The sequence below is a fragment of the Mauremys mutica genome, chromosome 20, assembly GCF_020497125.1.
Source record: "Mauremys mutica isolate MM-2020 ecotype Southern chromosome 20, ASM2049712v1, whole genome shotgun sequence".
In the NCBI taxonomy this organism is placed as follows: Eukaryota; Metazoa; Chordata; order Testudines; family Geoemydidae; genus Mauremys; species Mauremys mutica.
The window spans coordinates 3,621,062-3,645,270 of NC_059091.1; the positions used below are offsets into that span (position 1 = coordinate 3,621,062).

General features: G+C 67.9%; 1 protein-coding gene across 1 annotated transcript; it reads right to left on the reverse strand.

The window, feature by feature from the left end:
• Positions 1-779: 779 nt before the first annotated feature.
• Positions 780-22,969, reverse strand: MYO1A (myosin IA). The gene is made up of 29 exons (XM_044995450.1): positions 22,874-22,969; positions 19,720-19,871; positions 19,471-19,586; positions 16,372-16,466; positions 15,998-16,102; positions 15,600-15,646; positions 15,195-15,258; positions 14,371-14,469; positions 13,737-13,840; positions 12,759-12,906; positions 12,478-12,596; positions 11,959-12,045; positions 11,568-11,633; positions 11,107-11,211; positions 10,025-10,087; positions 9,359-9,559; positions 8,433-8,659; positions 7,731-7,931; positions 7,298-7,391; positions 6,670-6,819; positions 6,056-6,124; positions 5,492-5,578; positions 4,996-5,070; positions 4,059-4,193; positions 3,304-3,410; positions 2,966-3,098; positions 2,174-2,326; positions 1,656-1,783; positions 780-1,191 (listed from the first exon to the last, which is right to left on the reverse strand). The coding sequence occupies exons 2-29, from the start codon at positions 19,840-19,842 to the stop codon at positions 1,068-1,070; spliced, it is 3,225 nt and encodes a 1,074-aa protein (XP_044851385.1). The 5' UTR covers positions 19,843-19,871; positions 22,874-22,969; the 3' UTR covers positions 780-1,067.
• Positions 22,970-24,209: the final 1,240 nt, after the last annotated feature.

Below are 24,209 nucleotides of genomic sequence, written 5' to 3' on the forward strand. Positions count from 1 at the left end.
CCCTTCAAAATCTCACAGCACCGTGCAAAGTTTCATTCCCCTCCCCCATGTGGTAGGATTATCATCCCTGGTGTGCAGAGGGGTAAACTGAGGCAGAGAGCAGGTGAGATTTGATCAAAGAGTCTCAGTTCTCAAGTCTCTCCCCTCGGAACCACTAGACTCCCCATCCCCTCACTCCTCTCCTAGAATAGAACCCAGGAGTCCTGGCACCCAGCCCCCCCCACGCTAACCCAATAGACCCCTGCACCCAGAGCCAGGAATGGAAGCCAAGCTCCCGGCCCGCTGAGCCCCCGGCTCCTAAGTGGGGTGTCTACGCCCCCCTGCACAGCTTGAGATGGGCCGTGCCGACTGCTCCACCGGCTGGCTTGGAAAACGAAAGCCGGGGAGGCAGAGAAGAGGCAGCAGCCAGGATGGCGCCGGGGTCCCTCTGCTTGAAGCAGCAGCAAAACTGCCACTATTCTGGGAGCTGGTCTGGCCCCACCGCCGGCGTCTCTGCTCCTCAGCCCAGGCTGGTGGCATCTGTGCCCTGTCACCCTGGTGTCTGATTATCAGCACCTGACTCAGGATCCCAGGGTTCAATCCCCCGCTCCGCCATGAGCCTCCCGAGTGACCCGTGGGCTGTAAGATGGGGATATTTCCGGGAGCCCCTTGGGGACAGGCTGGCTCTCCCCGGGGTCTGAGCAGCGCCTGGCACAGCGGGGCCCCGAGCTCGGGTGCTGGCGCAACCCTCACACACATAACGGCGACAGGAGGCAGAACTGGTCCAACTTGCTCCGATATTTAATGTTATTTGCACCGATCTCCAGCAAGGAGCCGGCCTCGAGCGAAGACCCCCCCGTCCCGGCACGGCAAGGGAAGGGCTCTCACCAGCCTGGCACGACCCTGGCCTCAGGCTGCCTGGCTTTGCCGAGAGACTGGCAGGGATCAGAGCGGAAGGAGAAAGGTCCGTGCCCCCGGCCGGGCGGGATCGCGCCCAGCCATGGGGCCTCGAGCGCCAGGTTCTCAGCTGCTGGCACTGCGGCTTCCCAGCCAACCCCGCCCCGTGGGACGGCAGGCGTCCTGGTGCCTCAGTGGACCAGGACCTCCATCTTGTGGCTGCCTCTCTTTTTGCAGACGGGCACCGCCCCGTTCTTCTCGGCCGTCTCCACGATCCGGATGGCGACGCTGGCCTTGCCGAACTGTGTGGAGAACCTGCACAGAGACCCCCGGGCGCTCTGAGATCAGCCCCTGTCCCTGGCGTGGCCCCACCCCTCCCTTCCCCCCAGGGATGCCCAACACGCCGCCCCCTGCTGGGGAAAAAGCCGGAGGTGCAAGCGGTGCTGGGCTGCCACGGCGGCCACTCAGAGCCCGGCCTGCCCAGGCCATTGCTAAACGCTAGCACGGTGGCAGGGACCCTGCTTGGGGGGATTCGAACCCACGCCCTGTCGCGCTAGAAGCACGAGCCTCCAATCCACTGGAGCTAGAGGATTGGGTCCCTCAGCCAGCAGCGGTAATAGCCGCTTATCCCCTTCCAGGCAAGCCACCAGAGGGCGACAGAGACCGTCACACGACTCGGTGACAGTCATGGCCATCAGCCCAATCAGAAGCCTCCTCTTCCCCCCCACGCCCAGCTCAGGCTCTGCCCACCCACCCTTCCGGCCAATCCCTGCCCTTACTCATCAGCCACTTGGAGGTTGAGTGTCTTGGCCGTGGTCTCCAGCAGCGTCTGGTGGAGCTTGGTGACGAGCTCGATCAGGTGGTCGCTGACGAGGAGGAAGTCGCCCTTGGCTCCCACTGTGGAGGTCTAAGGGGGGGAGCAAACACAGGGACAGCCCCCCCACACTTCAGCTCGCTGCGGGGGGTCTCCGGCCACTTCCCCACCCCGCTGGCAGCCCTGGGCCGGCGGGACGTGCAGCTCCCGGCGCGGCCCTGCAGCGAGGCCGGGACGGTGGCACTGACACACCCCCCGGGACTGGCGCGGAAGGACGATGAGCGACGCCCCCTGTCCACCCACGAGCTGTGGGAAGGGGGGGGGGGTCACACACAGCCTCCCCCCGCTGGAAAATCCTTTCCCAAGAGCCCGTGGGGGAAGCTGGTTACGCTTTGAAAGGGTCCCGGGCAGCCGCGGGCGCTGGCCCTTCGCCCACAGCCCCCCGTGTGCCCCGTCTCCCCCCCGCCCCCCCCCGGGCCGTACCTCATTGAGGTGCAGGACGAAGAAGCCGTCGGAGAAGCGGGTGACCGAGACGCTCTGGATGTCGCTCAGGCTGACCACGGTTTTGGGCTGGGCGGCCTTGGGGTCGGCCAGGATGATGTGATTCTTGGTGAGCAGGAAGAGCCGGGGAACCGCCTGCAGAGGAGTCGGCAGGAGGGTGAGGGTGGGCGGGGGCTGCCAGACACGGGGGGGGGGGGTCGGGCCGATACCCCCCTAACCTGCACCTCGGTAAACCCCAAAGGACCCAAGGCACCAAGTCCCGGGAGAGGCAGCCGCACAGGGCGAGCTCCGGGCGCTCGGCTCGGGTGCGCGGCACGGCCCGTCGGGGCCCAATCCCGAGCAGCGCGGCCTAGCGGGGAGCGCCCGGGACGGGCACACAGGAGGCCTGGGCTCTGTTCCCGCTTTGGCCGGGGGAAGGAGGGGGGCTGGGGTAACCTCGGGCAAGTCACTGCCCCGCTCAGAGCCTCAGTTTCCCCCCTATAAAAGAGGGACGACAGGACTGACCTCCCGTGGGGCGCTGGGAGATCTCTGGGTGAAATGCGCTAGCTGAGGGGGCCAGGGAGCCCGGCCTGGGCACACCGGGGTGACCCACAGAGCGGGTTGGGGGGCAGCAGAGAACCGTGCCGGGGAGACCTCGCTGCAGCCGGCCGGCGGAGGAGACAGCAGGGGCTTGGGGCAGGCTCCCAGCAGAGACCTGGGGAAGCCGGTGTCCCCCACGGAGGTTCTGTGCACGGGCCCTTCGGCCCGGGGAGGGGAGGGGCCGGGCCGCCCCACCTTGCCATTGGCCCGGTTGACTTTTCGCACGGTGTCGGCCAGGACCAGCTTCCCCTCGGCCGCGGTTTGGAGCGCCCGGTACCTGGGGTTCTTCTGGAGACCCAGGTACTCGCCCTGGAACGACTGCTGGAGGCTGGAAGAGACCGAGCGGGACCCATGAGACGCCCGGCTGCCATCCCCACCCCTCGCTTTAAATCCCGAGCTGGAGTCCTGCTGCCCCCCCCGGAGGACCGAGCCCCCCCCTGGAGGACCAAGCCCCCCCTCACTGGAGGACCGAGCCCCCCCCTGGAGGACCGAGCCCCCCCTCACTGGAGGACCGAGCCCCGCCCCATGCTAACCTCTTGGCATACAGGGTCTTCTTGCCTTTGAAGAGCTGGCTGGCACACAGCTTGTCCTGCAGGAGAGCTTTCCTCTGCGGAGTCAGCCGGTCCCGGTACTTCTTACACTGCCGAGGGGAGGAGAAAGTGGGTCAGCGCCAGAACCCGGATCCCGCCTGCAGAGAGGGCAAAGGGGGGGACCACCCACCGGGGCCCGAGGGGAGGTGACTAAGGGAGACGGCTGCGGGGAACCACAGCAGGCCGATCCCCGGCCAGGAGCAGAGAGGGGCCGACGGGCCGTTGTCATTTATTACGCGCTGGGCAGGAGCGCCAGGAAAACCCAGAGGGAGGCGGGGAGGGGGGTGGAACTACAGAGGTCGCTTCGCCTGCCACTAAAATGCAGCCACCTCTGGAATCGGGACATGGCAGCTGGCAGACAGCCACGCAGCCAGCGCCGGAGCGGGCGGGGGAAGTTACTGAACCAGGACTGGTCACCCAGCCCTGCAATGCAGCCATCTCTAGGGTGGGGCACTTGAGCTGTCGGTACCAGCTACAGAGCAACACTGCACAGGAGTCACTTCCCCGGCACTGAAATGCAGCCACCTCTGGGGCGGACGCGGCAGCTGATGAACAGCTGCTGAATCGTTTGGAGGGGAAGGAGGGAGCTGAGGGAGGCAGGATGTGGGAAGCTGGGGGAATCTGGGGTCCCCCCTCCCCGCGGTGACAGCCACGGGATAAGCAGCCAGGACCGGGCTTCGGCCTCTCCTCCGACAGACCTTCCAGGGGTAGAATATTTTCTTCAGTTCCTCGTTGGTGTTGGCCAGGAACTTGTAGGGGGCGGGGGGCCAGCTGCGATCCGTCACCACCAGGGGCGGGAGGCTGCTCCGCAGCCCCAGGAAAAACTTCTGCAGCTTTGGGCGACGGGGAGGAGAAAACACAGGGGGGGGGAAAACGCAGAAGGTTCTAGACTGGAACCGGCGAGGTTCTAGAGCGGGAACGCTTCCCAGTGGGGTCGATTCCAACGCGAGGGCGCCAGAGGGCAAGCGCCAGCTCTGGAGGTTGGAAATGGGTGTGGGGTCTTAGAAAACCCAGCTGGGAAAGGCCCCGGGTCCCATTCCCCCCTCCCTCCCCGCCCCGAGCCAGCCCGCCCCACCCTGGGGATCGGAGCCAGCGCCCCCGAGAGGGGACAGGCCCCTGCCCCATTCCCTGCCCTTATGAGCCAGCCAGTCCCTGCCCCGGGGCCGGGTGGGAGCCAGCGCCCCCCAGAGGGGACAGGGCCCATGTCCCATTCCCCACCCCCCTGAGCCAGCCAGTCCCTGCCCTGGGGCCGGGTGGGAGCTGGCGCCCCCCAGAGGGGACAGGGCCCATGTCCCATTCCCCGCCCCCCACCCTGAGCCAGCTAGTCCCTGCCCTGGGGCCGGGTGGGAGCCGGCGCCCCCCAGAGGGGACAGGCCCCTGCCCCATTCCCCACCCCCCTGAGCCAGCCAGTCCCTGCCCTGGGGCCGGGTGGGAGCCAGCGCCCCCTGGAGGGGACAGGGCCCCTGCCCCATTCCCTGCCCCCCTGAGCCAGCCAGTCCCGCCCTGGGGCCGGGTGGGAGCCGGCGCCCCCCAGAGGGGACAGGCCCATGTCCCAGTCCCAGTAGCGGTTCAGCGCCGCTTTGGAAGGTTTCCAGCCCGTTGTCCCCCCCTCAGCCCTGGGCGGCCCCGACTCACCAGTCTCCTGTAGATGAAATTGGCCAGGGTGGCAGACGCCCCGGAGCGGAAATATTTCTTATATTCCTTCCGCGTCTGCAAAGGGAGACGCCCCGTGAGCAGCCCCGGGGCCGGCGCGAACCTGCCTCTCTCCAGGCTAACCCCCCTCGCTTCTCTCCTGGGCTCCCGCCCCGGCTGCCCCAGACCATCCCCCAGCCCCCCCGGCCCAGCCGTGGCCGGGCTGTGGAGTGGGGCAGGGACCGGAGAAGACGGGGGGCCAGGGTGGAAAGACAGGACAGGCCCGGGACAGCGCGAGAGAGGCGGGGGCAGGCCGGGGAAGTGGCTGGCGTTGGGCCCGGGATCCAGTCGAGGGCCGGGCGGGCGTTAACCTGGGCACCGGGTGCCCAATGGCTCCCTGGCCGCGCCCGAGCGGGGGGTGGCCGTGGGCATGGCTGACCGGAAGCCACGGCACAGAGGCCCCGCCGGGGCGCCGGGCCGGCGCCTGGGCTGCAGTTACCTGGTACCCTTTCCAGTAGGCAGAAATGGTGGCCGCGGCCTGGCTGCAGCGTTGCTGGTGCTTCAGCTCCCGCAGGAGCCTGCGAGACTGTGGAGATGGGAGGGCGAGAGATCAGAGCCCCGCCGGAGCCCTGAGGAGGAGGAGGAGGAAGGACAGACGGACGCGGAGAGAGAGAGCGAGAGACTCCAGCGAGCCCGGCCCCGGGAGGAGCGACTCGGGGGGGCACGAGCCAGGGTCCGGGAGGGGGCGGTATCCCCCCGAATCACAGCTCCCCTGCGGTCAGGCCAATGCAACCGGCCTCTTCCCGGGGTTCTGGTACCAACCTGCCCCCCCCCACCCTTCTCTGACCCACGCCCCCCACTCCGGGCCTGGCCAGCAGCGCCGAGCACCCCCGGCCCGCTCGGCCCGCCTAGCCGCCCCGTGAATGTTTCCACCACGCAGAGCCAAATATCGGTGCCTCCCGCAGGCTGGCGCCTTCCCGACGGCTCCTCCCCCACGAGCGTCTGCAGGCCCCCGTGGGCTGGCGGCCGGGGGGGGGCTCTCCGGCAGGCACTGCCCCCTCACCTTCCATCCCCGGACCCAGGTCTGGATCAGCAGCGCCGACCTCTTCATCTGCTCGAACCGCTTCCTTTGCTGCAAAGGGGAAAGTCCGGGTGAGCCACGGGCGATGGCGGGCGGGCGGGGGACTCGCGTGGCGCTGGCTAGGCCGAGATGCCAGCAAGGGCCGGGCACGGCTCCCCACGGCCGGGCTCTGGGGGCCCTGAAGACCTTTCCCCCAGGGCCCGTCCTGGTGGGTTTGCACCCTCCTGCCCGGTGCCAGCCCAGAGCCGCCCTGCGTCCGAACGGAGGGTTCAAGGGGCAGGACGGTCTAAGGCAGGGATCCCGGACGCCTGGGTCCTATTCTCGGCTCAGCCGCAGACTTTGGGCAAGGGGACGACCCTCCGCCCCTGGTCCACGTAGGCCAACGCCGTGGGGCAGGGCCTGGCTTGCGTCCCTCCCTCCGTGTCCGGGCGCAAGGGGGCCCCGATCCTGGCCGGGTAACACAGTGAAGAAATTCCCCCCGGTTTCACTCGGGAGGTCGCCTGAGCCGGAGCAAACTCCCGCCCGGGTCAGGGAGGGGCCCCGATCCAGAGCAGGTGGCAGGAGGGGAGAGCGGGAGGAGACGGGGGGGCAATTACCGCCTGTCCCCGGAACCAGGCCGAGATGACGATCTGGCTCTTGCGCATCTGCTGGTAGTGAGTGCGGCACCTCCAGCCGCGGTAGGTGGCCTGGATCAGCGACGCCAGATCAGCCAGGCGCAGCCGGCGCCGGTCCTCCAGGTCGAAGAGCTGGGGGGGGGGGACACGACACACCAGCAGGGTCAGAGCCAGGACGGCCCCCCCCCCGAGCACGTTAACCCTTCAGGCGCCGCCTGCGGCAGGAGCACGCGGACGGGAGGGGTCGGCAGGGACCTTTCCCTGGCGTCCGGTGCGAGCGGGGCTGGAACTCGGGGTCCCCCACCCCCCGCCCCAGCCCTGGACGCCCCATGGCCCAGCCCCCAGGCCAGTCGCTCAGGCCAGGGATGCCCAACGGGGCCGGACTGGGCCTTGGCCGCTGGACACGCCCCAGACAGGGGGGCGGCTGCCCCCAAAGCAGGGGGGGGCTCCAGCTAGATGGAGGCTTGGGAGACACAGCCCCTCCCACCTAGCGCCCCCCAGCAGGGGGGAACGTCCCCAGCTTGGGCTGTTCCACTGCCCCCCTCCCACCAGGGGTCTTCCCATGCAGCCCCCCCCCCCCCGTCTCGGATTAGCCCATTCCCAGACTCACGGTGCGGGGGGTGCGGATGAAGATCTTGCTGCGCCCGTACGCCAGCTCCGCCGGGGGGATGCGCAGCTCGGTCAGCAGGGCCTGGACACCGTCCCTGCGCCAGACACCGGGCTCAGGCTCCTGCCCCCCCACCCCCCCGGCAGGGGGCTCCCAGGGGGACGCGCTGGCTCCCGGGAAGCTCCCCCACTGCAGGGGCAGGAGCGGGGGTGGGGGCGGGGCGGTGACCCACGAGAGGGGGCAGCGCCGTGGGGCTGAGCCGGTTGCTGCTACGCCCTCCTCCCCGGGCACTGCCAGCGCCTCGGCCACCTCCAGCCCCCCCAACACTCCCTGCGTGGGGCTCCCCGCCCCCAACATCCCCCCCCAGGCTGCCCCCCACCCAGCAGGGTGCTGCTCCCAGCCCCCGCAATCCCCCCCGTGCTCCTCACCCCCCTACCTGGCACCCCCCTTCCACTTGGGCCAGGTCTGCTTGCAGAGCATCTTGTAGCGCTCCAGGCACGGCTCGTAGCCCTGCCGGTAGGCGTAGCCGGCCCGCCGCACCCGCACGTTCTCCAGGAGCCCCAGGTACCGGACCTGCATCTGCACCAGCCCGTCCGTGAACACACCGGGCTCTTTGTTGTCATTGGGTTTGATGCACCTGGGCCAGAGAGGGGAGGAGGTTAGAGACGGCGCTGCTGTGTGTCATAGCCCCTGCACTGCTCACAGCCCAGGGGGATTCTCCCCTCACTCCAGTGTGTGTCAAACCCCCTGCACAGCTGGGAGAGAGTCGCTACTTGTGCTGCTGTGTTTCATAGCCCCTACACTGCTCACAGCCCAGGGAGATTCTCCCCTTACACCAGTGTATGTCAAAGCCCCTCCATTGCTAACATCCTAGGGAATTTCTTCCCTTGCTCCACTGTGTGTCAAAGCCCCACCACTGCTGAGAGCCAGGGAATGTATCCCCTCGCTCTGCTCTGTGTCAAAGCCCCTACACTGCTCATAGCTGGGGAGTTTCTCCCTCACTCCACTGTGTGTCAGAGCCCCTACACTGCAGACAGCCAGGGAGATTCTCCCAAAGTGCCTGGGTTTGAGAGCGGCAGGCACTGAGCTCTAGTCTTGCTCCCACCCTCCCCCGTGGGATCCCCCATCCCCAGACCACCTGATGTAGTTGGGGTTCTTGGAGTACAGATTCTTCATGAGCGTGGCAATGGAGGCCTTGAACTGGGAGCCCGCGGTGGGGGGGCGCCGTAGGGAGGCTTTCTGGGGGTCCCCCTCAGGGAAGAGGGAGCGCAGCAGTTCGTGCCGAGCTTTCCACATGGCCTGCGAGAGGTCGCGGAACAGCAGGTCGTTGTTCTTCTCCACGAACCCCGTCACGTTGTAGGTCACCTGCGGGGGGACGGACCCACAGCGTCACTGGCAGGGGCGGACGGGACCCTGAGGCAGAGAGTCCTGGCTCCCAGCCCGCTCGCGGCTTCCGGGCTCTAACCCCTAGACCCCACTCCCCTCCCAGAGCCAGAACCCAGGAGTCCTGGCTCCCAGCCCACTGCTCTAACCCCTAGACCCCACTCCCCTCCCAGAGACAGAACCCAGGAGTCCTGGCTCCCAGCCCCCCCTGCTCTAACCACTAGACCCCACTCCCCCCCAGAGCCAGAACCCAGGAGTCCTGGCTCCCAGCCCCCTGCTCTAACCCCTAGACCCCACTCCCCTCCCAGAGCCAGAACCCAGGAGTCCTGGCTCCCAGCACCCCCTGCTCTAACCACTAGACCCCACTCCCCTCCCAGAGACAGAATCCAGGAGTCCTGGCTCCCAGCCCCCCTGCTCTAACCTTAGACCCCACTCCCCTCCCAGAGCCAGAACCCAGGAGTCCTGGCTCCCAGCCCCCCCTGCTCTAACCACTAGACCCCACTCCCCTCCCAGAGCCAGGGAGAGATCCCAGGAGTCCTGGCTCCCAGCCCCCTGCTCTAACCCCTAGGCCCCACTCCCCTCCCAGAGCCAGGTGGAGCCTACACGCGGGGCAGTCTGGGCCCCCCAAGCCTGGGCAGTGCATGCTGGGAGCTCGGAGGGAGGACGGGGCCCCCCGCTCACCTTGCCGGCGTAGTGGTGGACGCGGAAGCAGGGGCCGGCCAGGCTGGCGTCCGTGACGTGCCGGGCGTTCTGCGTGGCTCTGCTCTCGTAGTGCTTGTGGCTGGCGCACACCTGGTTCAGCTTGGCCAGGAAGGTCTCCTCGGTCACCACCCCGGGGCGCAGGCATTCCTCGTCCAGCATGGCCAGGATCCCGGCCTTGCCCTGCGCCGAGCCGGCGGGTCACGGACCGGGGGCCGCAGCGCCCCGCACTCCTGACCCGCAGCCCCTGCTAGCCAGCCCTGGGTCCCCCCCGCAGCTCCATGGTGCCCCGCACTCCCGACCCGCAGCCCCCTGCTAGCCCATCCCAGGACTCCCCCACAGCTCTGCCGGTGCCCCTCACTCCCCACCTGCAGCCCCTGCTATTTCTTTCCTGTTCAGAAAAGGCCAATTGTGCAGACCAGCCCCTGGTCCAGGTGGCCTCCGTGTGCAGGGCAGGTGCCAGCGATGCAGGGCAAGGGCTGAGGAGGCGAAATGCCCCCTTGGCGGGGACTGGGCCTGGCAGCCCCTTGAGCCCTGTTTAGGGCCGGCAAGCGGTGCCCCTGCTTTGTCCTGGCTCCTCTGCCCAGGGGTGGGGAGCCCTGGCCCGCAGGCCCCCTCCCACCCGCCGTCGCTCAGCCAGCCACTCACGTCCTCAATCAGGCTGCAGATGATGCTGTTGTCAAAAAAGTCCACCGGTGTCCACTGGATGCCCTGGGGAGGAGAGCGGCCGTGGGAGCCTGACCTGCCTGGCAGCGGCACCAGCTGGGCACACCAGCAAAGGCCTGTCCAGCGGACGGGGACGGCCTGGGCTGCCCGCGGGATTTCAGTGGCATTCGGGGCCTGAACCCCCCCACTTCCAGCCCAGCTCGATTTGGGCTGGGGTGCACGGGCGGGGGCCTGGGATCCTCACACCAGAGGCGGGGTGGGAGGGGAGCTGGAATCCGAGCCCCCGTCCCAGTCTGGAGAAAGTCGCTGGGTTCACTGCTCCGGCGGCACTTTTAACACATGGCGCCTGGCCCTGCCCTAAGCATCTCCACAAACCCGCTGCCGGGAGAGCTGGCGAGGGGCAGAGACGAGACGCCCGCGCGAGATTTCTAAACGCCCAGCAGGCGGATTTGACGCCGGGAGCAGGAAGCAGGACAGGGCTGGTTCGAAGGGATCCCACGGGGTGGCCCTGGGCGAGGAACCGAGCCGAACAAAGCAGGCGCGGCGGCGTCTGTCTGACCCATTGCTCCGGCCCCGTGCCCGCGCTGAGCCACGCGGTCCCCACACACCCCACCGGCCACAGTTCTCACTAGGGGATTCCAGCCCCGCCCCCGGCTTCGGGGGGGACAGGACGTCCGGAGCCCCGGGCCTCTGTGCGTGTTTATTCCCAGCCTTCCTGTTATGGTGCCGCCAAATCCGCCCGCACGTGCCTGGGGCCGGGCTGCCGGCAGCTGCCGGGCGGGGTCGCTGGAGCAGCTTGTGGACTCCCGGCCGGGGCGGGGGGTGGGGGGGTTGTCATTCTCAACCCCCCCTTCCCGACAGCTGAGACTGCTCAGTGCCCTGGCTAAAGGCCCATCACTTCAGCGCCAAAGGTTGCCCGCCGGCCGCCCTCGGCGTGCGGTTTGCTGGGGTGCCACCGGAGCGCCACGCCGGGCAGGGGGGTGCCCGGATCGGCAGTGGAACGACCGGCAATGGGGCCTGCACGGCGGCTCCCCGGAGCCCCCCGGGCCCAGGGCTCCCGTTACCTCCCGCACGTATTCCTCCTGCTCCTCCTTCAGCGTCATCAGGATGAAGACCTGCTGCAGCTTCTCGTTGCAGTAGTTGATGACGAACTGTTCGAAGCTGTTGGTCTGGGCGGGAAGGAGAAGGCAGCAGGGCCTGTGGGATGAGGATTCGGGGCCATGTCCCCCCCCCCCCCCGCACACAACCTGGGGCTACTGACCGAGGCAGGAGGGTGCCGCGCCCAGGAAGCCGGGAGTATGGCAAGTTTACCACCCCTCCCCCCAGCTCTGCGGTGCCCCTCACTCCCGACCTGCAGCCCCCCTCAGCCCTCTGCTAGCCCAGCCCCGGGCTCCCCCTGCCCCCCCAGCTCTGCCGGTGCCCCTCACTCCCGACCCGCAGCCCCTGCTATCCCCGCCCTGGGCTCCCCAGTTGCCTGCTGCCCCGCGTGGGGGGAACCGAGCGGCCTGCCACACCCAGCACCAACCTGGAAAATCTCGAAGCCGTAAATGTCCAGAACTCCCATCACCTTCCTCCGCTCGCTCGTGTCCACCTGGGCAAACAGGGGGGCTCGTTACCCCCAGAATCGCCGCGTCCCTGGGCTCCGCAGAGGGGGCAGGGGTCGCGGGGGCGGGGGCGTGCGGCCGTTGGGTGGTTCGGCACAAGAGCTCCAGCAAAGCCCGGGGAGGGGGGCAGGGGGAGGGAGCCGGGGGACGGGGGGACAGGGAGGCGGAAGGGGGGGCACTGGGAGACAGTGGGATGAGAGCAGGGAACCCGACAGCCGCTGTCCACCCCCCCGCAGCTGGGCCACACGCAGCGGATCCTGCGCCTTGGCCGGGGGTCGAGCCCCCCCGGGGGCGGCGTCCCAGCGCACCCACCTTGATGCTGGCGTTGATGCGGTTCACCAGCCAGTCGAAGAGGCGGCTGTAGATGTTCTTGGCCAGGGCGTCCCGCCCGTAGCAGCCCTAGGAGCAGAGGCAAAGGGGCTGGAGGCTGGCGGCTGCGCAGGGGCGGCTCAGAGGGACCCCGGGGCCGGCCCCACTCGGGGGTGGGGGAAACCTGCTCCTGAGCTGGTGATTTCAGCCCCAAGCCGGGGTGGCTCAGACAAGAGACCTCCCCCGGCCTCACGTCTCAGCGCCAGCCCAGGCCAGGCTCTGCCGGGCACCAGGGAGTTCCCGCGGCCGCGGGACCGACTCAGAAACGCCCCAAGCCTGGGACAGTCCTGGCAAGAGGGGGCCGGACGCTGGGGGGCGAACGTGGCTCAGCCCCACCACTAACGGGTGGGACCCGGGGGGCGCTGGGAGGAGACCCAGGGGTGCAGGGTTCGGGGGGGCTGACGGAGCCGTCTGCACACGCCGGGTCTGGCTCTGGGCCTCCCGCCCCGTCCCCCCGCTCACCTGTGCCACGCTCAGACCCGTCACCACCTTCTCCCTCTTGGCCTCCACGGTGCGGGAGCACAGGGCTTTCTCCAGGACGCTCTCCGGCAGGCCGATCAGCTCGCAGATCTCCCGCACGGCTGCATGGGGAGAGGCCAGGTTAGCTCCCCGGGGGGCGAGACCGCCACGGGACCAGGGTGGGGGTGGGTCAAACCCAGGAGAGGGGCCTCAGGAGGGGAGATGGGGGAGCCGCGCCTGGGCCGAGGGCAGGGGTCCCACCCCACCGCGGGTCCCCGCCTGACCTCGTGTGTCCTGGATGCTGCAGGACTCCATCCCGCTGGCCTGGAACTGGCTGCCCAGCTCCACGTTCCCCAGCTTGAGCACCACGGCAGCCACGTCCAGCAGCGCCTGCACCTCGGCCGGCGAGAAGCCGATGACCGTCATGGCCTCCTGCCAGGGAGACAGACAAGGGCAGAGTTTGGGGATCTGAGTTTGGGGGCGGGGACGAAGTGGGAATGTTCTTAATGTTTTGTCTGAAGACGGCGTGTGCCTCAGTTTCCCCTCTGCGCTACTCAATATCTAGGTGGTGCAGGATGAGGGGCGTCATCGCAGCGACCCCTAGAGGGCAGGGGTGACGGGCGACGGGCTGCAGAGAGCGGCCGACACTCTGTAACCCGGCAAGGCTGGTAACGGACGGGCCCCTGCGCCACAAGGATCAGCGCGAGGTGCTGGAGACCAGAGACCAGGGGCCCTGCTGGCCCGGGACAGAGACAAAGGGGGGGGAGCGGGGGGGGGCAGCTGGAAGGGGTCAGTCTCCTGGGCTGGGACTCGGGGGGAGGGCCCTGGGCTCTGCCCCCCCCCAATGCACTTTGCTGGGCGTCCCTGGTGGGTGCTAACCAGCCCTGTCCTACGCTGGGTCCCCGGCGACTAACAACCCGCCTGTCACCCGCTGCCTGGGAGTCCCTGCCGGCCACGCGGGGGGGGGGGGGGCAGGGCCCTTGGGGGCGTGTCAGGCTCCCCCAGGGGAGCTCACGGCGTGACCGAGTCAGCCCCACGAGGCGCCGAAGCCGAGACGGTTCCTCGCCCGGGGGGAGTGAGCCCCGAGGGGAGACCCCACCCCACAGTCCTGGCCGGCTGCATCCGGAGCGGGTGCTGAGCCCCGGGGCTGGGACCCCGCGACCGGGCTGCAGTGTAGGGATTTCGGGGGCAGGGTCAGGGGGTCCCATTTTACCCAGACAGACGGATTCACCCTCCCCCCGGCCCCCGCCCCAAGGCTGGACCTGAACAGCTCGGAAGTTGGCCGCGTCGTCCACGCCCGGCAGGCTGGGGTCCTCGCGGCCGAGGTATCCGTAGCGTCTGCAGTCCCGCCCCAGCGTCAGCCCCCCTGCGAGAGGGGACAGGCCGCGGCTGAGCCAGGAGCAGGGGCCCACCCGGGTCCCCCCACACCCGGCCCTGCCCGGGCTGCAGCCGCTGCGATGGGCCCCAAACCCCGGCCCCAGCCCAGGGGGCTCCCGGCCCAAACCCCGTGCCCAGCCCAGGGGGTCCCAGCAAACCCCGTCCCGCAGCCCAGGGGGCTCCCGTCCCAAACCCCGTGCCCAGCCCAGGGGGCTCCCAGGCCAAACCCCGTCCCCAGCCCAGGGGGTCCCAGCAAACCCCGTCCCGCAGCCCAGGGGGTCCCAGCAAACCCCGTCCCGCAGCCCAGGGGCTCCCGGCCCAAACCCCGTCCCCAGCCCAGGGGGTCCCAGCCCAAACCCCGTCCCGCAGCCCAGGGGGTCCCGGCCCAAACCCCATCCCCAGCCCAGGGGGCTCCCGGCCCAAACCCCGTCCCCAGCCCAGGGGGTCCCAGCAAACCCCGTCCCCAGCCCAGGGGGTCCCAGCAAACCCCGTCCCCAGCCCAGGGGGTCCCGGCCATACTCAGGAGCTGGTCTGATCCCCCGGCCAGGAGCTGGTAGAAGATATGGAAATTCCTCTCCCCTTTGACGTGTCTCACGACGCGGGATTTCTCCAGCAGGTCTGCAGAGGGGAGACCCAGGGGGGGGGGGTTCCCCGGCCCAGTGTTAGGGTCCCAGAGGGGATCGGGGGGCGGGGAGAACCGGTGCCCGGGGGTCGCGGGGGGGGGAGCAGACTCTGTGCCCAGCGGGGGGCCCTGGGCCTGGGCTGGTGCTGGAGGGGGCCGGGAGCTGGACGCTCGGGGAGGGATACTGGGCGGGGTCCAGCCCCTATTGTTCCATTGTGCCGGGCTGGGACGGGTCCGTGGCCCTGCTCCCCACAGGAAGCCGAAGCTCCGGCTAAGGGGTGGAAGCAGCTGGGAGCCTCGGCCACGTGCCCCCCACCCTCCAGAAGGGCCCCCGGTCCCGCTCCGGTGTTAACCCAGTCCCTGCTGGGTCCCAGCCTGGCCCCTGGCACGCGCTGGGGGGCCCGGTGCCCACACGCTCCTCTCCGCCCGGCCCCACAGGGAGCCCCTGGCCCCGGCCCGGCCCCCGGCACGCGCTGGAGGGCCCGGTGCCCACACGCTCCTCTCCGCCCGGCCCCACGGGGAGCCCCTGGCCCCGGCCCTGCCCCTGGCACACGCTGGGGGGCCCGGTGCCCACACGCTCCTCTCCGCCCGGCCCCACAGGGAGCCCCTGGCCCCGGCCCTGCCCCTGGCACACGCTGGGGGGCCCGGTGCCCGCACGCTCCTCTCCGCCCGGCCCCACAGGGAGCCCCTGGCCCCGGCCCGGCCGGCTGGGGGCACTTACAGTTGCTGATGACGCCGCCCAGGGGCTGGCCCTTGAAGTCAAACTCCACGTCCATGTACTTGCCCTGGGCGAGGCAGAGACAGAGAGTCGGGGGCAGGGCAGGACGGGGGGGGGGGTCACGAGGGTGGGGGAGGGGATGTTAGGGGGATGGGAATTGTGAGGGCGGGGGAGAGGGATGGGAGGGGGGAGGGAGACGTGGTGGGATGGGAGTCACAGGGGAGGGTGGCATTGGGGGGACATGAGTCACAGGGGAGGGGGAAGTTTGGGGAGATGGGAGTCGTGGGGGAGGGGGAGGCTGGGGGGACGTGAATCATGGGTGAGGGGGAGGGGAGTCAGGAGGGTGGGGGAGGGGGACAGGAGTCCCGGGGGGGGGGTCCCGGGGGGGCTGGAGGCAGAACCACTCACGAATCTGGAGGAGTTGTCATTGCGGATGGTCTTGGCGTTACCGAAGGCTGCAACGAGACCGGGGCAGGGGAGGAGAGAATCGTTATTTGTACCTTTCCTGGGATCCCCCCCCCCCGGCCTGCTGCAGGGAGCCCCTCTGGGGTGGAGCAGGTGTGGGGGACGTGGCCATGGGCAGAGCGCGGGGGGCTCCCGCCGTGGGGCGTGGCCGGGACTGGAGGCTGGTGCGAGGGGAGGGTCAGACGAGCTTGGGGGAGAGCCAGCCTGGGTCAGGCTCCCGGCTGGGGGAACAGCTGGGACCCTCGTGGCTCTGACACCCCCCAGGCCGGGCTCTGGGGCACGAACCGGCCAGGCCCCGGCGGGGGACCTAGGGGCTCTTTTCAGGGCTGGGGGGCACCCACCTTCCAGCACCGGGTTGGACTGCAGCAGCTGCTCCTTCACCTGGTTCACCTCCTCACCCTTGCCGCACACGGCGGCCACGTAGGCCATCACCTGCTTGCTGGCCTCTGCGGGGATAAGCAACGGCCCGGCCATTGGGGCCCATCAGCCTCCTGGCTGCAGAGAGCGGGGGGGGGTGACTCCGCCAGGGACCCCCCCACACCTCCCCCCTGGCCCACCACCCCCCTGCATGCGTCACCTCCAGCTGCCCGAAACCTGGGCCCTGCTCCCCGTGGGAATGACTTGGCTGACGACCCCACGGGGTTCGCGTGCCATCCCTAGCCCCCCCCCCCCCCCGCTCCCCAGGCTCTGCCAGGGACGGGCGTCCTCTCCTCACCCGTCTTGCCCGCGCCGCTTTCGCCTGTGATCAGGATGCACTGGTCCTTGTCACGGTCCCGCAGGGAGCGATAGGCATCGTCAGCGATCGCGTAGCTATACGGGGGTGACCGGGGTGGGGGTGAAGGGAGAGGGGTTAGAAAGGGACAGATCCGCCCCCCCCCGGGCTCCCCTCTCCCCAGACCAAGAGCCTGGCTGGAGGCCTGGCCTCAGGGGTCTCGTCTGGGCTAGCAGGGGGCTGCAGGTCAGGAGTGAGGGGCACCATATCACAATGCTTCCCCCCTGCCCCCAGCAAACGCTCCTGTGAGCTGCGCTGAACCCGAGTCAGTGACTCTGAGCACCCACATGTTTGACTCAATTATACATAAGCCCGTTATGGACTCGTCAGCCACCCCAGGACAGGACGGGCCAGGAACCCGACCTTGCCGCCAGCTCCGGGGACCGGCTGAGACACCACGGCTTGTAGGGCTTTCAGTCCCTGCCAACCTGGGGCCAGAGGAGAGCCAGCCCCCTAGAGGGGACAGGCCCCTGCCCCATTCCCCACCCCCCTGAGCCAGCCAGTCCCCCACCCTGGGGGCCGGGTGGGAGCCAGCGCCCCCTAGAGGGGACAGGCCCCATGACCCATTCCTGCCCCCCTGAGCCAGCCAGTCCCTGCCCTGGGGGCCGGGTGGGAGCCAGCGCCCCCTAGAGGGGACAGGCCCCTGCCCCATTCCCCGCCCCCCTGAGCCAGCCAGTCCCTGTCCTGGGGATGGATCATGTAGAACTGATAAATGAAATTGTTTTTAATCGTTCACTTTATTAATGTAACTTCTGTTCACCATTCACTGCACTTGCCTACATTGTAACTTCTGTTCACTGTTTGCCATATTGTAATTCAAACCCCATTTTAAAACGCTCACTCCATGTTGTAAAAGCTTCCTCCAACCTTCATTTCTGCAAACCCTGCTGTAATCTTATTAGTTAGTTTAGATGTGTGACTGAGGCCTGTATGGATGATGGAATCAACCTCCAGCCCCAGCCTGTCCTGATGAAATAAAGTTCAACCCCCACGGGCTGAAGATGCAGACAAGAGCCCTAACAAAGTAAGCAGAGTCCACCCTAAAAAGAAAATGTGCAATAGAAGGAAGATCAAAGCCAGGTCGGAGGCTGAAAGCAATTGACGGGTGATCAATCACCAAACCCAGAGGCAGCCTGACACAGCAAGACCTATCGACTCTGCATTCAAACTAAAGCCTACAAAAAGGATGGGTGAGATGGGAGACTTTGGAGGGCAACATTCTGCTGCCAACATGGAAGGACATCGGTGCAGGCCCAACAGAGACCCAGCTCGTGCTTGTGCCCGGCTTTCCTGGCCAGTTACTGCCACAAGCCACGAACCCAAGCTGCAAAGTCAAGCCACGGACTTAAGCTACGTCCAGGACTGGTAACTATGCAGCAGTTGCAGAACATCTGATGGGTGTGTGTGTGTGTGTGTGTATGTGACTGTGTGTGTGTGACTGTGTGTGTGTGTAGGTATTGGGTATAATGTGTGGGTATAAGGATTAAGATATTAGTTATTGGTCACAAATCAAGTTATCATAATAAATGTGGCATCTTTGTCTTGTCCCCTGAAAAGATCCCGTGTAGTTTTGTCTGTACAATCATTATTCAATGATCCAATGATCAACAGGCTGGGGCTGGAGGTTGATTCCATCCAGGGGCGGCTCTAGCTTTTTGGCCGCCCCAAGCAGTCATGCGCGGGAGGCGCCCCGGAGCCGCGGGAGCAGCGGACCTCCCGCGGGCATGACTGCAGAGGGACCGCTGGTCCCGCGTGGCTCGGCTGGACCTCCCGCAGCTGCGGACGGCTCGCGGGTCCGGCGGCTCCGCTTGAGCTGCCGCAGTCATGCCTGCGGGAGGTCCAGCCGAGCCGCGGGACAAGCACCCCCTCCGCAGTCATGCCTGCGGCAGGTCCGCTCGTCCCGGGGCTCCGGTGGACCTCCCGCAGGCATGACTGCGGCAGGTCCACCGACCCAGCCTGCCGCCCCCCCGGCAGCAGGGGACGCCCCCTAGATTTGGCCGCCCTAGGCACCAGCTTGTTTTGCTGGTGCCTAGAGCCGCCCCTGATTCCATCACCCATCCATGCCTCAGTCACGCATCTAAACTGACTAATAAGATTACAGCAGGTTTTGCAGAAATGAAGGCTGGAGGAAGCTTTTACAACATGGAGTGAGCGTTTTAAAATGGGGTTAAATTACAGTGAACAGAAGTTACAATGTAGGCAAGTGCAGTGAATGGTGAACAGAAGTTACATTAATAAAGTGGTTTCAGAGTAGCAACCGTGTTAGTCTGTATCCGCAAAAAAAACAGGAGTACTTGTGGCACCTTAGAGACTAACAAATTTATTTTAGCATGAGCTTTCGTGAGCTAAAGCTCACTTCTTCGGATGCAGTGAATGATTAAAAACAATTTCATTGATCAGTTCTACAATCAGAGCTGGCGCCCCCTAGAGGGGACAGGCCCCTGCCCCATTCCCCGCCCCCCTGAGCCAGCCAGTCCCTGCCCTGGGGCCGGATGGGAGCCGGCGCCCCCTAGAGGGGACAGGCCCCTGCCCCATTCCCCGCCCCCCTGAGCCAGCCAGTCCCCGCCCTGGGGCAGGATGGGAGCCGGCGCCCCCTAGAGGGGACAGGCCCCTGCCCCATTCCCCGCCCCCCTGAGCCAGCCAGTCCCTGCCCTGGGGCCGGATGGGAGCCGGCGCCCCCTAGAGGGGACAGGCCCCTGCCCCATTCCCCGCCCCCCTGAGCCAGCCAGTCCCCGCCCTGGGGCAGGATGGGAGCCGGCGCCCCCTAGAGGGGACAGGCACCTGCCCCATTCCCCGCCCCCCTGAGCCAGCCAGTCCCTGCCCTGGGGCCGGATGGGAGCCGGCGCCCCCTAGAGGGGACAGGCCCCTGCCCCATTCCCCGCCCCCCTGAGCCAGCCAGTCCCCCACCCTGGGGCCGGATGGGAGCCAGCGCCCCCTAGAGGGGACAGGCCCCTGCCCCATTCCCTCACTCCCCAGTTTGTCCCCCCCGGGGAGGAGCTCGCTCAGCGATGGCCCCCGCCAGCCTCCGCCCGGCCCACTCACATGTGCGGCTTGACGGCGAAGAAGTTGGAGTTGCGATAATCCTCCACCGTCTGCGGGGAGTAGATGGGCAGGGGCTGGTACGGGTTCACGGAGATCACCACGTTCCCGATGTACGTCTGGGGAGGGAACGCGGAGGCCGTGAGCGGGCGGGGGGGGGAGGGGGGGTATCACAAAAGCTCCATCTCCAGGGGCAAGGGGAGCCCCTGGATCCGCCCCATTGCTCCCCCCTGCGCAGCCCCCGACACCTACGTAAATCTCCTGGTGCCGGAACCGCTCCTTGAGGTTCTGCAGCAGCGACTCCTCCGACAGGGGGTCCAGCAGGACCAGGTCCCCCACCCCGACGGTGTCCAGCAGGGAGGGATTGGCTTCCATGGCCCCGGCGGGCGGAGGGGAGGCGGCAGCTGGAGGGGAAGACGAGCGGAGGGGTCAGCCCTGCAAAGGGGGTGCGGGGCACCCCACGGACACGCCCCCACCCCCCAGGGAAGGAACAGCCCCGGCTCACGTCGGAGCTAGCGAGTGGCAGCCTCTGCCCCCATCTGCGAGAGCCCAGGGTCTGGGTGTGGTGGGTTAGAGCAGTGGGGGCTGGGAGCCAGGACTCCTGGGTTCTTCCCCTGGCTCTGGGACAGGAGTGGGGTCTAGTGGTTAGTGCAATGTGGGGGCTGGGAGCGAGGACTCCTGGGTTCTTCCCCTGGCTCTGGGATGGGAGTGGGGTCTAGTGGTTAGTGCAATGTGGGGGCTGGGAGCCAGGAGTCCTGGGTTCTTCCCCTGGCTCTAGGAAGGGACGGGGAGCCTGGGGGGTTAGAACCGAATAGGGAGAACGGAGTCTTGTATTTTTGTAGCCAGCTCGTTCGTGCCGGCGGGGCTTGGCCGGGCAGCAGGGCTGCCCCGTCCAGTTGGCAGCGGGTGCTGGCAGAAAGGGACCCTGCGAACTCCCGGCCTCTTGCTGAGCTGCCTCCAGGGGTTCCTGGGGGAGCAGCCGTGTGAGGGTCTAGGTGGCACCAGACTCCCCCAGCCCAGCCCAGCCAGGCGTAAAGGGGAGGCTGGAGGGCCCAGTGGTTAGAGCCGGGGTGCTGGGTGGCAGGACCCAGGGGCGTGCCCAGAACTGGGTACGTGTTGGAGCATTTCGAGCAAGGGCCTGGGAGTCAGGCCACCTGGGTTCCCTGCTTGGCACAGGGGGAGAGCGGTGGGTCAAGCAGGTGATTAGGATGCAGCAGGACACCTGGGTTCTTTGCGTCACCCCCCCTCCCCCTTGGTGCCCCGCGTTCCCCAGCTGCTGCCTGCGCAGTGGCCAGATGTGGAAGCGGTTCGCTGCGCGTGAGAAGAGGAGCTGGGAATCTCAGGCCCGAGGGAAAAGCCGCAGCAGCAGGCGGCCGGGGATTGCGAGGACAAACCCCGCGGGCTCAGAAACCAGCGAGGTGCCCCTGGCAGGGCGAGATCCCGCCCCGGCGGGTGGCCCCAGTGCCAGAGGGGTTAACGCCGGAGCCCCAGGGAGGCTGCCGGGAAAGGAGTGAGTCAGGCCAGGAAGCCAGCTGGAGCAGGATGCCAGCTGGGGAGAGGAGGAACCGGCTGGGCCATCTCCCGGCTTGCAGGGCCCCCGCTGGCTTTTCCCTTGCTGCTTCCCTGAGGGCGGCGGGGGGGGGGCTCCCAGTGCCAGATCGGGCCCTGTTCTCCCCGTCACTCCTGTGGCCCCCCGGCCGGCTCTGCAGCCTGCTCCCTGCCCCACCCTCTCCCTCCAAAGCAGTCCCCAGGGCCGCCCGGCCAGCAGCCCCTTGCCGCGGGCAGCTGGCGGCACTGCCCCATGGCTGTAAGGGGAGGGCAGGTTTCGGGTGCCCCACAGCTGCCAGCACCCCCTCCTTCGGGCCAGGGGGACAAAGTCAGCCCCACACGTGCCTGAACAGAACCCAGGCGTCCTGATTCCTCCCCCCGCTGCCTGGGTAAGGCCATGGCAGAGTCACGGAGCGAGGGGAGACTCCTCCCTTCGGCAGGGAAGCTCCAGCCCCCCTCGGCCGGCGCTGGCTGGTCCCAGCTCATCGGGGGCCGTCTAAGGCTTTGCCCCCCGAGCCGCACGCCCCAGCCCTGCTAGCCCTTCTCCGGGCCCAGCGCTGCGGCCGCTCGGGGCCCGGGCCGCAGGGTGTTCCCGAGAGCCCAGGCCCAGCGTGCCGAGGGCCCAGCCCCGCTGCTTGGAGGGGGAGGCTACAGGGAGCTCCGCTCCCAGCCGGGCACCCAAGCTCTCGCCAGCCCCCCCGGGGTCGGCCCCGAACCCTGCTGGATCCCGTGGGGCAAAGTCAGCCGAGCAGAGCTGGGCCACAGCATCAAAGAGGCAACCGAGCAGCCCCCGCTCTCTGCCTCCACCTCCCCACACAACGCCCAGAGCCCCCCACGTGGCCAGGGGTAGTTAGGAGCCGAGATGGGTTCGAGGGTCAGGGCCCCTGGCCAGCGACGCAAGCAGGGCTCCACCCCAGCAGGGCCGCAGCCGGATCCCTGCTTTGGCCAGGGGGCAAACGCAGCCCTGGGGGCCGGGGCGGAGGTCAGGAGCGATGGCAAATATTAGCAGCAGGATCCTGGTGCAGCTCTGTGCCTGGGCGCCCTGGCCCCGCGCCACTGGGCTCCACCTGCCGTCCCCGGGCCCGCAACAGCAGCTGTCCCGGCTCCCGCCTCACCTGCTCCTATTTTAAACCCTTCCTGCCTTTTATAGAGGGGGTTTAATCCAAGCCAACCTTCACCTTCGATTTACAGCCTCCCCCGGACTCTGCCCCGGAGCCATAAACCGCAGGGGCTCTTATCGGGCCTGCTGGAGAAAGGGCATCTCGGCCCCCAGCCCGCGGAGAAAGCGGCTTGGAAGCAGGGGAGATGGGGAGGGCGGTTCCGAGGCCTGCGGGTGCTTTGAGGGGGGCAGGGGAAGGGGGGGCTCCGAAGCCAGACCCATCTTCCCTTTGTCTGGGTTTTCACGCTGGGCCGAGGGGGTTAGGAGGAAGTTCGAGCTCCATGCAAATAAACAAGCGCAGCCTGCGGCTCTGCCCTCACGCCCCCGTGCCCCCTAGGGCAGAATGGGGCAAAATACCTCAGCCCCCCACCACCATCAGCCTCGCGCCTCCACCCCCCCCCCAGCCCCTGGCTCCCGCAGCAGAGCTGCGCCTACCCAGCTGCAGCCCCCCCGCCCCCGTTTCCCCAGGAAGCCTGGGGAGGAAAAGAAGGTTAATTGCCTCCCGTGGAAGCTGGGGCCAGGAAGGGCAGGGGGGTTCCTCCAGCCCGGGGGAGGCCAGTGGCTCTTTTAGGGATGCGGAGAGGACACCCTCCCAGAAGCGCCCCTCCGGCTGGTGCTTTGCCACCCGGCAGGGCCGCCGGGACGCCAAGGCAGCTGGCAGAGGGGTGGGAAAGTGAAGCCAGCCGGAGCCGTACTCACCTCCCCGCTGACACCGCGCTGCTGGCACCTCTGCGAGTCAGGCCGGTTCTGCGGGTTGCTTGGCAGAACGGAGCCAGCTGTGCCGCCCAGCCCTGGCTCAGCAGGAGCTGTCCATGGTTTGTGGCGCTCCGAGGCAGGGCCACCCTGCCTCCACCCCCTCACCCCACCCACTTCCTCCCCCAGGCTGCGGGGCGGAGCAGCCTCCGGCAGAGCTGGACTCGCCTGTTCTTTATTAGGTGCATTATGGTAGCACCCCCGCCAAGCGCGCGGCCCCAGCGCGCAAGGTGCTGTACAAATGCACCGTGAGATGCAGCCCCTGCCCCAAAGAGCTCGCAGCCCGACTAGACCAAGTCTTCCCATTTCATAGCTGGGGAAACCGAGGCACAGTCAGTGACTTGGTCAAGGTCGCCCTGGGAGCCAGTGGCAGAGCTAGGAATCGAAGCCAGGTCTCCCCCCGCTCCCAGCCCCGTGCCCAACCCCCCACACGACCCACCTGCTGTGTCTCCACCCAGCCTCCAGCACTGCCCCACACCCTGTAATGCAGCAGGTTGGCATGTGGCTTGTCCCCCCAGGCCAGGCACGCGTGGACACGCTCCAGAGAACAGCCAGGGGGGTGGGCCCCACGGAAAGACACCCCGTGCATCACAGACGTGGAGGGCTGGGAGGGACCCACAAGAGGCCAGCGAGTCCGTCTCCCCACGCCGAGGCAGGATTCGGTGTACCCAGCCCAGCAGAACAGCTGCAGGAGGCACTGGGCCGGTGCCAGACCCATTTCACCCCCCAGCTGGCCTGTTAATTCTCCCTCCACCCACCCCACCCCCCGGTGCCAGCCAGCAGCGGGTACGATGGACGCAGCGGGAGACTCACGCAGCGAGATCAGAGCAGGCACCTTGCACCAGCCCAGGCAGAGCTTCACGCGTAGAGCACATGAGACACGCCAGGGCCCAGCCACCGCCCCAGCCATAAACCCCGAGAGATGCCACCAGGCCGGCCCCTCCTCAGTGCCCCGGGGAGAGGTGCCGGCTTTACGAGCCCTGCTTCGCAGCGGGGGAAACGGGGCCCCGGCCAAGGTCACCAGGGGAACCAGCCCCAGGAGAAGCCAGTCGATCCCGGGCTAGTGCTCTGCCGAGTGGCTAATTTGACATCAGTCAATGCCGGAGGGGGTTGGTTGGCCTGGCAGGACGAGCTGGTTGCCAGGAGCCCACTGCAAAGCTCTGCTGGGAGGGAAGCCCAGGGGAGACGGCGCCAGGGAGGAAAAGGCTAATGGCCCAGGCTGGCTTGTCCGGCAGCCCAGCCTCTGAGCACCGGGAGGCTGGACTGCGCCCCGAAAACCCCG